This window comes from Plectropomus leopardus, chromosome 17, assembly GCF_008729295.1.
Source record: "Plectropomus leopardus isolate mb chromosome 17, YSFRI_Pleo_2.0, whole genome shotgun sequence".
In the NCBI taxonomy this organism is placed as follows: Eukaryota; Metazoa; Chordata; class Actinopteri; order Perciformes; family Serranidae; genus Plectropomus; species Plectropomus leopardus.
This window is the reverse complement of record NC_056479.1, coordinates 3116993-3133502: the sequence shown is the minus strand read 5'-3', so window position 1 is coordinate 3133502 and position 16510 is coordinate 3116993. Positions and strand designations below refer to the sequence as shown.

Below are 16510 nucleotides of genomic sequence, written 5' to 3'. Positions count from 1 at the left end.
CAAGAAAATGCATGATGATGCAGGTTGAAAGAACTCAACATGCAACAGTTTTCCCTCTCATGTTTAACCCCTTTAAAACTGACAAGAACAAGAATTTTGTAAAAAAAAAAAAAAAAAAAAAAAAAAAAAAAACAAAGGAAAGGACCAGAAGAAAGGGGCTTAAAAGTAGTAATTCTGCAACACAATTATAAATATGTGAATATGACAATTATAAATACTGGATGTAGTGGATGTTTTTTTTTCAAGATTTACTAATTTCTTCCAACTTACAGAACATTTCTTGCAAAGCTTCTCATTTCCTTTTCCCCACGCAAATCAAATTTGCTCTGGGCTCAAAGGGTTAACTACACCTGAAAGGCTCCTGAAAGCAGCACAAGAAAAACAATGCTGATCCAGAAAGGGTTAATTAGTCGGTCTGAAAAGCGGTGATTTATGTAAAATACCATGTAAAAGTGTTATTCTGACCAGTTTAAAGCTTAGTTCAAGGTATTGTAAAACAGTTAATATGTTACAAGTATATTTTTAGATTTTAGCTTAGAATTCTAACGAAAAAAACAAGGAAATAAAAAGTATGAGATAATTAAAAACTTTTTTAAAAAATTATAAAAAATATTTTTTGATAGCTTCAGTTGCTATAAAATACTGATTAAATGTTAAAAAGGGATTACTGTGACTGTTCACAACTCATGTCTACGCCACAGCCAGATTCTGTGACGAGCACAAATTGAGGATGCTTTATTTTGATCTAGAACAATGTTACCAAATGTCATCTTTAATTCCCTCTATAAAAGCTGTAGAGATGTATAATAACTGCAGATTCATACTTGTGAGTTTTCTGATTTACATGCGGTTGATGTCATCAGGTCGATCTAAAGATGTTTGAGAAAACACTAACTACGTCTCAGTTCCACGTTTATTTGGCATCCAACAAAATCCAATAAAAGCTTTAAGAATTAACATTTTTCACCATCACCAAAAACAGAATTTCTCCCACTAAAAATGTAAAACTAGAAGGTCAAGGTTAATAAAATGCAAGCATTAGGGCTGGGGAGTGACTATGTATGAGGCGAGAAACAGCTCCTGACAGGCAAAGTCAAAAAAGGCAGAAATCTACTTTCCTACAGTTCCGTCTGAAGGACTGAACAGAGTTACAAACACAGACTAAAGATGCACGCCGAAGAAAAAGAATCAGACGGAGGTCCTTCCTCGTCCAAGAGACTCCACCTTTATGTGTCCGCTCCGCGCTCGCCGTCCAAAACTGTTTTCACAAGACGCGACGCTTCAGTTTTATCCACAAAAGCACAAAGAACCTTCCTGAGAAAACCACTTTATCTAAATCTTCAGACACGTGTCAAAGTCTTTACTGTTTTTCAACCAAAGTACAGTTTGATTCCCACCATGATCTCTTTTTGTTTCAGGTGGGTGTCCGTGTAGCCGCGAGAGTCCCGTTGAACCTTCGTTCTCGTCATTGCTGCCCAACCGTGGAACCCCCTGGCCAATCAGAGCCACGACGCCATCCAGGAAAAGATAAGAGAAAAACAAGTGTGGCCATGGTGACGGCCCATCCGTCTGAACCCCGGTGAAGTCCCATCCACAGCGTGTGGGCCGTGTGCTTCAGAGGGAGACGGCTCACTTCCTGCTTCCTCCTGCCCTCGGTGGACTGTGATTGGCTCAACAGGATGCAGTGATGTTTATGGGTACAACTTGACAGTGAGCTATGCAGGTGAGGGGGGAAGGTATTTCTAAGTTGAGGGTGAGGAGGCCTTTTGCCCTCCTCCCCCCCCTCCCCCATTCGGCGCTGCTTAGCCTGGTCAAACCCCAGAAAGGAATGCGGGGGGGGGGCTGCAGGCCCACTAAGCGTTGTGTTAGCCCGATCGCCGGTGGTTGGGGGAGTGTGGTTGCAGCGGTGCTACGAGGACGCTGCCCCAGTTTGGGTGCCCAGGAGTTTGGGAGGGCGGACTAAGCCATCCGCCTCCCGTTTCCTCCCCCCAGTGTGGCCCGGTGCTGCTGTTCCGACACCCCAGACCCGCTGGACTCTGGTGGATCTCCAAGCCTTTCGCTGGACCAAAGACATGAAGCGGCATGGCGTTCACACCCAGGCGGTCCAGCCCTCATACAGCTGGGCCAGGTTGTCCATGTTGGTAGCCTCCTTGATGACAATGTCCACCTGCAACCAAACAGCAGGACAGCTCAGGAGACATGTCTCACAACTTTAAGGTCTTTTTACACAGTGATTGCGCCGAAGAGCCGCTATGAAGTCCGATCTTCAGAACATGACCTGACATACAACTTCTTAAAGAATTTATTTAAAAAGATTTAGGGCCACGTAACTGTCAGTCAAGTTGCACTTACAATTTACACCCATGTCTTTAAAGACATGGATGCACCCAAGGTTCTTCAGTTATGGCCCAAAATATGTTTTATGAGGTCACCGTAACCTTGAATTTTGACCTTCAACCAAGAGATTGTAATCAGTTCATTCTTGAGTCCAAGTGGCTGTTTGTGCCAAAATTGAGGAAACTCCCTCAAGGCCATCTTCAGATTTTGCATTCATGAAAATGAGACAAATGTAAGGTCACAGAGGCCTTGACCTTTGAACACCAATTTCTAATCAGCTCAACGTTAATTCCAAGAGAATGTTTGAGCCAAATCTGAATAAATTCCCTCATGGTACTCTGAGATATCGCTTTCTCAAGAATGAGACGAATGTAAGGTCACTGTGACCTCGTCTCTCTCATTCTTCTGAGCGTGATATCTCAAGAAAACCTTGAGGGATTTTTTTTTTTTTTGAATTTGGCACAAACATTTGAGTAGGCTCAAGGATGAACTGATTAGATTTTGTAGGTCAAAGGTCAAGGTCACAGTGACCTTACATTCGTCTCATTCTTGAGAAAGCGTTATCTCAGAGTACCATAAGGGAATTTATTCAGATTTGGCTCAAACATTCTCTTGGAATAGCTCATCAGTGAGCATAAGTGAATGTTTGCGTCAAATTTGAAGAAATTCATTGAAGGGGTTAATAGGAATGTCCCAAATGTACGACAGACAAAAACATAATGCCTCCGACCACGGCTATCGTTGCCGCAGAGGCACAAAAACAATTATTTAAGAACAGTAAATATCAGATACTTTTAGACTTTTCCTTAAGTAATATTCTAATAGGTTACTTTAACTTCTACCAAGGTCATTTCCTGGTCAGAAATCTGTACTTTTATTCAAGTAAAAGTACAGATAAGAACACTTTCCCGTCGTTTTGGTCCTGTTACTACCTCCACTGCGTGCTTAAAGGCGCGTCAACTCCACCCCCAACTTCACGATTATCCCTTTTACATAGAAAGGCAAGGATGCATAATGGCTTAACATTTCTGCCTTGAAGAGGGAGTGTAAATGGAGCTTGTGTCTCATTTTCAGAGGTCATTGAGTACATCAGAAAGGCAACGCAACATGTTTGGGAATTTGCGAGCATATGACCGGATAAATGACACTTGGATTCCACTGAGAAAGTTAATTGTGAGTTTGTTAACAGATCTTCTGATCGAGTTTTTTCTAGTATTAAACCTGGTCCCCATTTACTTCAATTAATCAACAATGTTTGCTGTTTTTGGACTCTTCGTTCACCATAGATATGACATAATTTGAGTTAACGTGCTATAAATAACTTAAGTACTCCCTTAAATCCGTCATAAGAGCCAGTGTGTCTCCAGGGTTACCTGCTCTGTGACGCTCATCCTCCTGTTGGGATCGATGTCTCTGCCCTCCAGCTTGGCTTTCACTCTCTTCCACACGCTGACAGCATACGAGTTCCTCTCCTGGACAGCTGCAACACAGCAAGCAGAGGTTCAGAGCCATGCATTTCACCACAATCACTTCACTCACAGGTCTGAAATCCAGGTTCAAATAGATCCAAACCAAGTCTCCCTCAACCATCTTTAACTTAACATTTCTGCTAAAGATTCATGTAAAAAATGTTAAGTCTATGAGCCAGGTGAAAACTTGCAGGTGGGGCCAACGGGAGAAACACTACAGAATCAGTTTATTTAGTGGGCTGCATGCTCTGGAATAAAACCCAGAAGCTAGGGGTAGGGTATGTGCAATTTCCTTATTCTTCATTGTAATTGTTAAATTGTTGTCTTTCCCTTTATCTGTCGAAGTGTATATTGTTTGTCTTGCGGGTTTATTTGTTATCATGTATTCCGTAGCTGCACTCAGCATTTTTGCCCTACACAAATTTCCTTTGGAGGATTTTGTCTTATCTAATCTTATTAAAAAATCCATGATTAGGATACACCATTGTGACTCAAATACATGCATGACTTGACTATGTATTACAAAAAAACCCAAAAACAAAACATGGAGCATGGCTTCATTCTCTGCTCAGGACGCCATTACTTAACTGAATGCATAGAAACTAGTGGTTTACTGCTATAATAATGCTGTAAATCCAGTATAGAATGAGCGCCACAGTGGAGCAATGGTTAGCATTGTCACCTCACAGCAAGAGGGTCCCCGGTTTGAACTCAGGGTGAGGAGACCCTTCTGTGTGGAATTTGCATGTTCCCGCTTTGCCAGCGTAGGTTTTCTGCGGGTTCTCCTGCTTCCCCCACAGTCTGAAGAAATGCAGGTTTATTGGTGAATCTAAATTGACTGTAGGTTTGAATGTGAGCGTGAGTGATTGTCCGTTTCCTTGCGGTGTAATGGTTGACCTGTCCAGGGTGTCTCAGCTGGGATGGACTCCAGCTACCCCGCGACAGAATAAGCCATAGTTGAAAATAAATGAATGAATGAATGAATGCAGTTTGTCACTCCTTTAACTAATGACTTATGCTGGCCTGTTCATTTGTCGAAAATATCAGGTGCCACATCACTATCAAACTATTTATCTCTGTCTCTCTGTTTATCATCTTGCTCTACAGAGGGTTTTTTTTTTTAACAACCTAATTTCAAGGTCATGTGATGCTGGAAGTCAAACGTGATAAATCCTGCGGGTGATACACACGTAACAGGTACTGCTTTGTAGTGTTTGCTACACTACATGTATTGCACTGCATTTAATTTGTGAAAAAAAAGATTCCCAGCTGCAGAGCAGTGAGCAGTGACTGAAGATGGTGAAGAAGAGTACCTCGTCCTGTTTTGGGGTCTCGTACAGCCCTCTTGGGGCTGGGGTTGAGGCCTTTGTTGTTCATCAGCAGGGTGCTGGGTGGGGTATCAGTGGGGGTTCCCAGGTTCCGAGGCAGAGCTTTGCGTGCGTTCTGGGACATTGAGTCTGGCTGAGTCTTTATCCCACTGCATTTCACAGCTGCAGTCAAACCACATATGAGAAAAACAGTTAATTGACACACTTTGATCAGCAACAGATTAAACGCATCTAATCTATCTACATTTTATGTACAGGGTTTATACACATTTTTACTAATACATTTCCATGACTTTTAGGTTAATTTTTGAAACCATACATTCTCTGAAATGACCATTACTATATGATAGTCTTTTAAAATATATATATATATATAATAAAAGAATGAATTCAGAGCAGGGTTAGAACTCATTATTTAAATATAACTTATGGAATATTTGTTATTTATTCGTTATAACTTTTTAAAGAAAACATGCCCTGCAGACCTGTGGTTGCCATTTTTAAGGGGAAACAACAACAACAACAACAACAACAACAACAACAACAACAACAACAACAACAACAACAACACAAAGTGGGTTTGGAAGGCAAAATTTTCTCCATTATATTTTTTTCAATTTTTTTAAAGAATAAAGAAAATCATGATATATATATATATATATATATATATATATATATATAAAGAATAAAGAATATCATGATATATATATATATATATAGAGATATATATATATACACACATATATATATCTTCCAAACCTATAGGCCCACAGGTTTGGAAGGCATGGTGTCTTAAAAAAATATTGGTCATTTTTTCCTTCTTTAAAAAACTTTTTAAAAAAAATTATACTGTACAAATTTTTTTTGTGATTTTAAGGATGACGTGCATTTCAAACCCTGGGGCTTGTGGATTCGGTGGATTTCCAATGGTCCTTGAACACCTTATGTGTTATTATACATGTCTGTGAAACAAAATTCCATGACTTTTTCTAAACTTTTACAGTATATTTAGATGTCTATACCTTTTCCAGGCCTGGAAATTGCTATTAGCCAATTCCATGACTGAGTTTTTCATGACCGTACGCACCCTGTCTTATTTTAGGCATGCCCTGTGCACTTGGCAGGTGGCTGCAGTGTCTTACCTGCTGCAAAGCTCGTCTGTGCTGCAGAAACAGGACTGGCACACTCACTGTCTCTGTCCGTCACCAGTGGGGAGGCAAAGCTAACCAGGCCGTTATATACACTGAGGTGAAGCACACACACAATATTAATACAGGGAAATTAAATGTGTGTATGAGAATACAGTATATGTGTGTGTGAGTACCTCTGGCTCTGGGAGTGCAGCTCCTTCAGAGTAGCAGGAATCTCCTCCAGCAGTTCCAGCTGCTCCTGGCTGCGCGGCTGCCCGCTGGCCTGCACCACCGTGAATAAGACCAGCTGGATGTTGTCCTGCCACGCTTTGTACTCCAACAGGAAGTGACGCACGCTGCCCTCATATGCCACCTCTTCGCCATCCGCCAACGCCGCCTCTTCATCCTTTATGACAGAGTAAACACAGACGATGACTGAAACAGACTCCATCCATGATGGGTCACCATCAAACTAAACTGCATGAAAAAGACAGCAGGTATTGCAACACGTGTCTGACACAGACTGACGCACTTTATTGTGTAATTTAATTTCAGATTGATTACATTTATTTTTTACCCCTTTTCTGCACTTTTTCCACACACACACACACACTAACACACACACACACACACACACATATATATAAAGAATTAAAGCACGTTTTTGCAGAATTATGAAAAATCATGTGCATGTGTTAAAAGGTAACTTTTGAAGTAAGTTCATGTGAGGCATTCATCCATAGACAGTGTATTATAAACAGCAGAAGTCAGTCAGCACGCCCCCAGTTTGAAGAAGACAGGAGACTGAGTTGACTAATGTGCTGCTGTGGACGGATTCAGCAATAAAACTTATTTCAGCTGAGAATCGCTATTTTAACACTTATGGTTGAATAGGGATGGTAAATGAATTTAGAGGAAGAAATGAGGATTTGTTATTTGGCTGATATTGAAAGTAATTTAATTAAATTTGTTTTTTACTGCCCTTTTTATGTAGCCTGTGCATTTTTTTGTTTAATAACAAAAACAGATATTTTTTTAGTACATATGGATGATGCACAAAGATTAAATTGGTTAACATACGAAATATTTACATTAGCTCATTATCTGGAGAAAGCATGGGAAAGGAAAAAACAAGCTCTTTTTTGCAAGAATGTTGGTCAAATATTATTTTGTAACTTTATTTTATGTATTTTGCTGATATCTGTAAAACCAGAAGATGACAAGTGCTTAGTACTATGATGGTGTCTTGTAATCCCATGGGGTGGGCCAGATTGGTATGACACAAAAATACAAACAAATAAACAAACTGACTAACTATTTCAGCCACCTAAAAAAAAAAAAAAATCAGTATCAGTTTAAGAAAATGCTATATTTGGAATATTTTCACCAATATTGGAATATTTTTACCTTTCTGTCAGAGATATGAAGTTGTGTTAACACTCTCTTCAAAGCCTCCATTGAGAAAAACAGTGATTTAACATCACTGAAAACAGGAGCTGCTGGTCTACTGCTGCCTCCATCAGATAGTTAGTTGGTGTTATTGTGTGGCTTTGGCATTTAAAAAGGGTTAGTAGATTCAACAAAGTCACGGGATAACACAAACTAGCTTACTGATTGAAGCAGTAGACCAGCAGCTCCAGTGTTCAGCAAGCTAAAATTTCTGATTTTCTCAATGGATTCTGCCTTTGAAGAGAGCTCAGATGGGGAAATGCAGCTGCGGCTTTGGTGGGACAGGGCTGTCTGACGCTAAGATAAAGCAGCAAGAATCCTCTCAATGTAGTGCACATCTAAACTGACATTTTAGAATTCTGTTTTAGGGTGGTTACGTTTTGCTGCTACCCCAGTCCACAGCAGCACATTGCTTTAGCTTCTGAGTCAGCACTCCTGCTGCTTCTCAATGCAATTATCTACTGAATGTAACACTCTGACTATTGATAAGCTTGCACACATCCCCACTTCCATAAATCCAAACTCTTCCTTTATGTTACTGGGTCCTGAGTGTACCTTGGACATGGCTCTGAGCAGGTGCTTGACGTCGGCCAGTTGGCGGTTGTGGTTGGACAGGATGGTCTTGATGGAGTCGACCAGGAGCTGCAGTGTCTCTCCACAGGACTCCAGCTGCTGCTCCCGTTCCTCCTGGGTCCTTCGCTCAACGCTCAGCTCATCCTCCAGCTGCCTCTGGGCACAGCTCAGCCAATCAGGACTGCCAATGGGCAGGTCCAGCACTGGACTCTGTGGTACAAAACAGCGAGAATAAGGTACCGTGTGGAGTTTCTGACCTGCAGTTGAACTGCTGAGTGAGACACCATTTTTGTGTGTGTGTGTGTTGGTTGAATCTCAAAAACACACAATGTTTTGAAGAGAATATGCTGATGCTTTTACTGCAAAGAGGACTCCAAGCAAGAAAGATGACTTTTAAAACTTGAGCAAATCAGCTTGATTTCTTTAAAAAAAAAAAAAAAAAAAAAAAAAGGCAGAAGGCAATAAGCAACAAAAGAAAAATGACCCCAAGATGAGCAAGAAATTAGTAACAAAAAATACAAGAAACGTACCTGAAAATGAGTAAAAATTAATATAAATAAATAATAACAAGAAAGAAAGTAAAACAAAACAAAAAAGGATATGGGACCTGGAAAAGGCACTGAAAAGTCTAATAATTTTGTGACAAAATTTTAATATATACTTAGGATCATTGGAAATACAATTTTTCCTAAGCTTTCTTCTTTTTCCCTAGATATTTTTTCCTGGCTTTTTTTACAACTTTTTTAATCTACTAATTTCTTGCAATTTGTGAAACTTTGCTCATTGCCTTTTTTTCATGTTTTTGAAAGAAATTTGCTCAGGGTTCAAAGGTTTAAAAACTTGTGAAAGGCATCTGAGAGCATTGAAAAAAAACTGAAGTCGCTCCAGATTTCAAAAGGTTAAGAGAGGTTCTGTTTTCATTTTAGAACATTTTAGGAGAAAGCAGAGCAGGAACTATTGAAATTGATCTTCCAGTGACAAATAACTTTTACAAAGAACAAAATGAATCATCTATTTAAAATGAAAATGTTGAGGATCTCTAAACCTGTTGCCTCTGATGCAGTTGCTGTTAAGTTACAGCGTCATTGTGTTTTTTACAGGACTATAGTGTGTAGAGGTCAGAGGTCAAACCCACCAGTCTGTGCAGTAGCTGGAGCTCCAGTGGAGACACGGTGCTGCTAAACTGTGCAGCGTAGGAGCAGGTTTGCTGGCAGCGTTTCAGTAGCTCAAACAGCGCAGCGTCCATGTTGAGGGCCTCGGGGGATCGGGTCCGAAGGCCTTCGAAGTTCAAGATGGTGGAGCACAAGAAGGTGACCTGGAAGAGGAGGCTTTTCTTCACCACTGGTCATCCATCAAATGTTAGGGCTGGTAAGAAAGAGCCCAGTCAAGTAAGATTTAGTAATGGGCCCTTAATTTTACCTGGCTGGTGCGCTGGTTCTCTCTGGCCACCATGGCACGTCTCTCTCTGATGGTCATCTCAAAGTCCTGCAGGACGGGGGCCAGTGCCGGGTTGGCTCCACCGGCCCACTTCAGGCGCTGCTCGATGCTAGCCTCCAGCGACGCCAGCTTCTCCTGAGGACACCAACAGGCAAATAACATAGAATATTAAAATCTTATTTTACAGTCAAATTACAGCTACCTTTAGAGCAATAAATACATAAATAAATAAATAAATAAAAGATTCCATTTTCCCACATAATGACTTCTGGAGGAGATGAAGATGTGTAAAAGGTTAGCTGCAGTGTTGTTGTTCACCCATGTAGGCAACTTTTTAACAATAACAAATATCCATATAAAGAACACAATCAAAAGTGGCATTTTTCTGAACTGTTGAAAAAACCTCAAGACATCTAACTGATTAATTGATTGGTTCCTGTCGATTAAACACAAGGGGCTGTATGAGGGTGCGACACAGACCTGAATGGCGACAATGGATCCCTCATCTTGACTCAGCTTGTACAGCTTCTTCTTCATGTTGCTGAGGATGACGGAGCGAGGAGGGATGCTGACACTAAGAGGCTGATTATTGGGACCCAGAACATCCTCATGCTGCCACTGGAAGAGGAGACACACTGAGTTAGACCTGGAAGAACTAGTGCTGACATTATTATTATTAACTTTTTTTAATCAAATTTTTTTGACATTGAAACATACAGCAATAACGAGTGACACAAATAGTGCAATTCAAGTGACGACATGAAAAAAAAACAGCATAGGACAAGAAAAGCAGGGCAACAATTTGAAACACTAGACAGTTAGATTGTGTGTGTGTGTGTGTGTGTGTGTTTCTGTGTGTTTTTCTGTGTGTGCGTGTGCGTGCATGGATGGGGAAAAAGGGGAGTCAATAGTAACTATAGAAATTACTAACTAAAGGAAGAAAACATGAGAAATACTATATGAGCAAAGAAGGACGAGACGGTCTTGGGGGAGGGCTGAGAAAAATAAATGAACTAATAATAATAATATTAAAAAAGGAAAATTAAAAAAGAAAAAAAGGGCATGTTCTTTGGGAGCATCTCCGACAGGATGTCAAGTTTGGAGAACGGGGAGGGGGGATCTGCGGCTGGTCAGGACAGCCATGGCAAGGAATTCTGTCGTGTTGTGTTTAAGCAAGCAAACAGCATTCATTCCCTTTATTACAGGTCCATCCTAACTTGCACGTGTAGCTCACAGCTATGCTATGTTGTAAATGCTGTCAATCAGCTGCTAACACACAAATGTTAACAAATAAATAAAAATCTCCAGCCTTAAGGTTGTACTTATATGCATAAAAGGTGTTTTTTGTGGCTGCTGGTTATCTAGGCTACCACTGGAATCAATAGGTTTGAAGTCAGGTTATTGGAGGCATCAGCACACTCTTGTGTCCGTACCTGAAACATGGCGATGTGCAGCTGGCTCCTCTGCAGGCTGGCCTTGGCGGCCTCCAGGTTGGCGTCCAGCCTCCGCAGCAGGTCCACTTTCTTCCAGGCCGTGTCGTAGGAGGAGGCCAGCACCGTGGCTCTGTTGAGCAGCAGCTGGGAGACCCGGCCCGACGCCAGGCCCTGCTCCACCGCCTTCTTACACAGCTCGTCCAGAGACACCTTCAGAGCCAGAACACACCGTGGGTTAGCTCATCATCAGGTCATGGTCAGATATGTGGTACACATTAGGTACACAAGCAATAAAAGGGTCTATTTGTAAGATTTTCCTAATTCTTACAGGACCACAAGTGACTTGCGACCATGACAAGTTTGTTAAAAACTGTCTTTTTGTGGACCCTTTTTTATGTGTTAAAAGCAATTTAAATTTTAATGTTTCTGGCTGTGTTAAATGGTGTCATTTAGGCAATTCTTATTTCAATGGGCCTGCGCTCTGGAAGGCATGTTTTCTTTAAAAACTGCCAAAAATGTTCAGAGAAAAAACAAACTGCCCAAAAATTTTTAGAGAAAAAGAATATCATCAAAACATTTTAAAGTCCCTAAAATATTTATAAAGGGAAATAAAATAAAAAAAAAATTAAAATGTGGCTTTTTATGCCCTTTAAAAAAGCCCCAGTGTCCTCAAATATTGGTTTTAACTAACTGCACCTTATTCTTGCAATGTGTTTCGTTTTATTGTATGTTAAACCTACGTGTTATTTACATATTGTCAAATAAAACTGATTACGTGGTAATTTGTCTTATGTGCAGACCTTGAACTAATGACTAAGGAGAAATCTGGACCCAATGGCTGGAGCACTTAAGAACCATTGAGTTAGTTTATCATATTTCCAGTACAGTAGTGAAAAAGTGACCCAGAATGTTATCTAATGATTTACAGTATAAAAATAAAAAACACACCATCTTTTCCTCACTCACTCACATACTCACAAACACACACTCTCTCACTCTCTCTCTCACACACACACACACAAAAACACACACACACACACACACACACACACACACACACACACACACACACACACACACACACACACAGAGACAGACACACACTCTCTCTGGTACCTTGCTCTCTGCTCCAAAATCTTTGGCCTCCACCTGGGCCACTACATCCAGGCCCAGAGCAGACAGGGTGCTGCAGAGGGCCACACCCAGCGCCTGGCTGGGCAGACCCATGAGCATCTGCCGAACAAACTCCGCCGTAAAGGCCTTGATGGGGCGGGTCATCTGCTCCTCACTGACCACCGCCACGCCTGACCCCGTGGCACTGGGACGCCGGTACAGAGGCTTCCCCAAACCAACTGGTCCATTTGTAGGCAACAGGTCCTCAGCTGGGGGACACGTACCTGAACACAAGATGTGGCACACACTCGTCAGACAGCAGCAAGTAAAAAGCTGGCCAGTGAAGCTCCAACACTGATGGTTTTTGATCATGGATATCACTGAAATTTTCATTCTCAAACAGCCAAGCCCAGATATTAAAATTTCTCTGCCTCAGAAACACTCCTGTACAGTTTGATTCGGTCTCAGCAAGCAGATATTTAAACTGGGTATCCCCTGGGGTTCTCAAAGTAAAATTTAAGACTTTTTAAGACCTTTTTAAAAAATACCTGAAGTGAAATTTAATGCCAACTTCAAGGCTATACTGGCAAACGTTTAAAGGATATAATACTAAAATCTGTTTTGGTTTTTTAGCCCTAAAAATAATTATTTACCAAATAATCAAATTTAATAAAACATCTTATTACTACTCACATTCATATGTGATTTATGTGGCTTTGTGAGGTGTGGGTGTGTCTGTACTCTAAAAACATTAAATGAAATAAAAGATCGTTACATGAATAAACCAAACCTTTCTCAATGACCTAACTTAGCACCTTCCAGTCACAAAAGCTCCAAAGTGGACTGAAGCTGACTCAGTTAAAAGTAACAGACATAGCCTGAAGTAGATTCGGATCAGAAAGTGCAGCAATCCACTCCTGCTGTGAGGTGAAAGTGTTTCAGTGGGCGTCACCAAATACAAGAGACTACAGTTTTTGGAACTCTGCTCTCTATATATGTGTCTTTATTTACAGTCAAACATAGAAACGTCACATCTGAAGTTGAGCATAATGAGCACCAAAGCAATCTAGCAGCATCAAGTCAGCCTAAATAGAGTGTGATATGATTTTATGTGAAATCCATGAATATTTTGATTTGCAACTGTATAAATTTAGTAGTTTAATATTTTGTGAAATAAATAGTCATCGGGTCATCATCAAGATGCATGAATGTCAAGAACCCCGTAAGGAGCTGTCAACGTCGCCGCATCACCCCACAGAGCAGAGAGCCGGTGTGACTGCGGGCAGACGGGAGTCAGATGTGTGCAGAGCGCCTGCGTGAAAACACTGACCGTCACCAACTTTCTGATAACATCCAAAACACAGCAAGGACGCGTAATGAGCAACATTACCGTGAAAGGACAGAAACATTTTTTAAGACCTTTATAAATTAAATTTGAGACTTTTAAATTCAAGGCTTTTTCAGACTTCCAGGAAGCTGTGGGTACCTTGTTAAAGTGTGGCAGTGAAGAGCTCTTACCTGACAGAGTCTGAGCGAAGGAGGCGCACAGCCTGAAGAAGTCCCTGATGGTCTGCAGTCTCTTGAGGAAGAACACCTCCTCCATGAGCTGCCGCTGATTCAGGCTGTCGAAGAAGTGGAGCTGTGTGGCTCGAGCTTCCCTCAGAACATCCACCTTCCTCCAGGCCAGAGGCACCTCCAGAGAACTCAGCTGAGGAGAACAAGGAGAAGAGGATGTTTGTATATGGGTAACCATAACCTTTATTCAACCAGGAACTGTCACTGACAGAAATAATTCGGACTATTGGATAGGGTAAAAGCAAATTGATATCACTCAGGTATATTTTTGACCACACCTCCACTGTATCAAGTTCAGTTACAGGCCAGTATCCTTTAGTAAAAACTTCATTTCACAGAGAAAACTCTTTTCCTTCTTCTTTTCCATGATGAAAAAGAGAGTTTCTTCTTTCATTTGAGCTATTCTGTGTTTTCAGAGCCTTTGTACAAAATATTCTGTGGGTCTTGAAAGAAGACTCAAAATGGCCAAAAAAGCTGGCACAAGCCACTTTCCATTATATAATAGGGGTGGCACTCAATGAGTTAAATGATGCGGTTACTGAAAAGTGAGACTTATAATTTCAAATGGCTCAAACACATGTCTACTTGTTTTGGTCAATGGTTTACCTTTTGGATTACATTGTGCTCAATTTTGACTCTTTTTTGAATATTGCCCTGCTTTACGATGAGTCGACTGATCCAAGTTTAAACTTCTGTTTAAATGTTAGGGATATTAGTCGTTAGAACACAGAACATTAACAGGCTTGATGCAGGATAGAATATATTGTATGTCATTTGCAGCCTATGATTACGTGTATGAAATCTGAAGGCAAGCTTGGGTGCTACCTTCTCTGTGAGCTGTCCAAAGGCAGTCTCCAGCTGGGTGAACATGCCGTCAAAGGCCACCAACAACATTTGACCCGCAGACATCTTTGGTGTGTCCTGGCTGGGTCCGTCCATGCTGCGGGGCTGGATCAGCTCAGAGTATTGAGCACGCAGCATCCTGGGCAAAAAAAAGACACTGATTTTAGACATCACACACACTTTGGATTTTAAACATTTGCAGGTTGCTATCAGTTAAGCCGATGCTGCGTCTGATCAGATTCATGACAAGAAGAATTCAGTGCGCAGCTGCGTACCTGGTGATGTGGAGGCAGTGGCTGTGCCCGTCGTGGTCCAGGCCTGTGGTGGCCTGCAGACTGTCAACCAAACCCTGCAGGCCGAGCCCATCAGAGCTCTGCTCCACCAGCTGCTCCAGCTCTGCCAGCATGGACTCCAGGGTGGGTTCTCCTTTCACCATACAGCGTAGAGCCTCCGGGAAGATGATCTGACGGAAGTTGGTGTTCAGCTCCTGCAGTGAACGAGGAGACGCAGCAGTGTCAGGAATTCCTTTAACCTCTTTTTCCCCAGTGGAACATCCGACTTTAATAACATGACATAAAACTGTATGTAGATCCTGTCTGATACTGGATTTAAGAGGCCGATACTAATGTTGGGGATTAAAAAAAAAAATTAAATCTGATATTTTGAGCTGTATCATATATATATATATATATATATGTATAGCAATTATAATAATGCAATTATACAATGCAATCATCACTCAGAATGATCATCAAATACCTGTGACAAAGGCAGGATATTTTACAGTTTAACAATAAACTTCAGTGTCAAAAAATGGCATCAGTGCACTGAAACAATACATTTATTTACATTAAGCATCTTTTTTCTGCATTATTAGGGCTGTGCTACATAAGGAAATAGATTGTCTGACGATAAAAAACTTGTACTGTTTCATAGTATGCCATATTCTTAATTTTATTTATGTCATCTGAACGCTTGGCATCCGTCTGTGTGGCCGAGGGGGTGTCTACACAATGCACAGCACCAAAACAAGCAAACATGGAGGAGCTGGAAACCCATACTGAATGTGGGGATTTAGCACGAGACACTGACATCGACCGGCCAGCTAAAAACCAGGAGGAGCTCGTACCTAAACAACGCAATCTCTCTGTTGTTTGGACGTGGTATGAGTATGCAAAGTCAGACATAGCACCAGGTGTAGGTGAATATACAAAGCACTCAATGTATTGCAGCTTGTTTCACGTGTGATGTATAAAATGACTTGATCTCCAACACTGAGTATAAACTGCCTCGTTCATCAGCATGAGACTCGCTTCGCCGTTTTGTTTTTCCCTCTCTCTCCTACGACTCTCTGCCTCTCACAAGGCGGGTTTCCATTAACCCCCAAATTGTGCAAATATAAAATATGCTAATGGAAACAGATCTATTTAAAAAAAAAAAAAAAACAACTCCCATTTATTGCAAAAAAGTTTTTGCGCTCTCAAGAGGTGGTATTTCATCCGATTTGAAAAGGTCATATTTCACAAAAGTGCCATGGAAACACTTATTACTTTAACAGGTCACATGATGTACAACAAAAAGTCAATCTGCACAGTTAGCCAGTTTATCAATAGCTATGGCTATGTGCTTGTCAGTATGAACTGGCTCCCTCAGACATGAGTGTGGTGGCTGCGATAGGAATAAAACTGCTAATGTTTTGAAAATCCATCATCATGCTTCTTGGAATGTTACGAGAGGAGAAGTCGCAGAATATCACTCGGTGGAAACGCAGTCATCTCAGTGTTTTACTGACAATTCAAAATATTGCTGTAAGTTTTGCACAA

General features: G+C 41.1%; 1 protein-coding gene across 1 annotated transcript in view; it reads right to left on the bottom strand.

The window, feature by feature from the left end:
• Window positions 1–895: 895 nt before the first annotated feature.
• The window catches only part of smg1 (SMG1 nonsense mediated mRNA decay associated PI3K related kinase), a 64769-nt gene continuing 49154 nt past the window's right edge, over window positions 896–16510 (bottom strand). Inside the window, exons 51-64 of the mRNA XM_042505560.1 lie at window positions 14963–15174; window positions 14670–14826; window positions 13788–13977; window positions 12273–12553; window positions 11157–11366; window positions 10204–10341; window positions 9706–9858; window positions 9422–9601; window positions 8269–8496; window positions 6459–6670; window positions 6277–6377; window positions 5120–5296; window positions 3711–3817; window positions 896–2167 (exon numbers count right to left, since the gene is read on the bottom strand). Of these exons, the coding sequence (XP_042361494.1) occupies window positions 2090–2167; window positions 3711–3817; window positions 5120–5296; window positions 6277–6377; window positions 6459–6670; window positions 8269–8496; window positions 9422–9601; window positions 9706–9858; window positions 10204–10341; window positions 11157–11366; window positions 12273–12553; window positions 13788–13977; window positions 14670–14826; window positions 14963–15174 (2424 nt within the window). The 3' untranslated portion in view covers window positions 896–2089. The remainder of the gene's footprint in view (window positions 2168–3710; window positions 3818–5119; window positions 5297–6276; window positions 6378–6458; window positions 6671–8268; window positions 8497–9421; window positions 9602–9705; window positions 9859–10203; window positions 10342–11156; window positions 11367–12272; window positions 12554–13787; window positions 13978–14669; window positions 14827–14962; window positions 15175–16510) is intronic.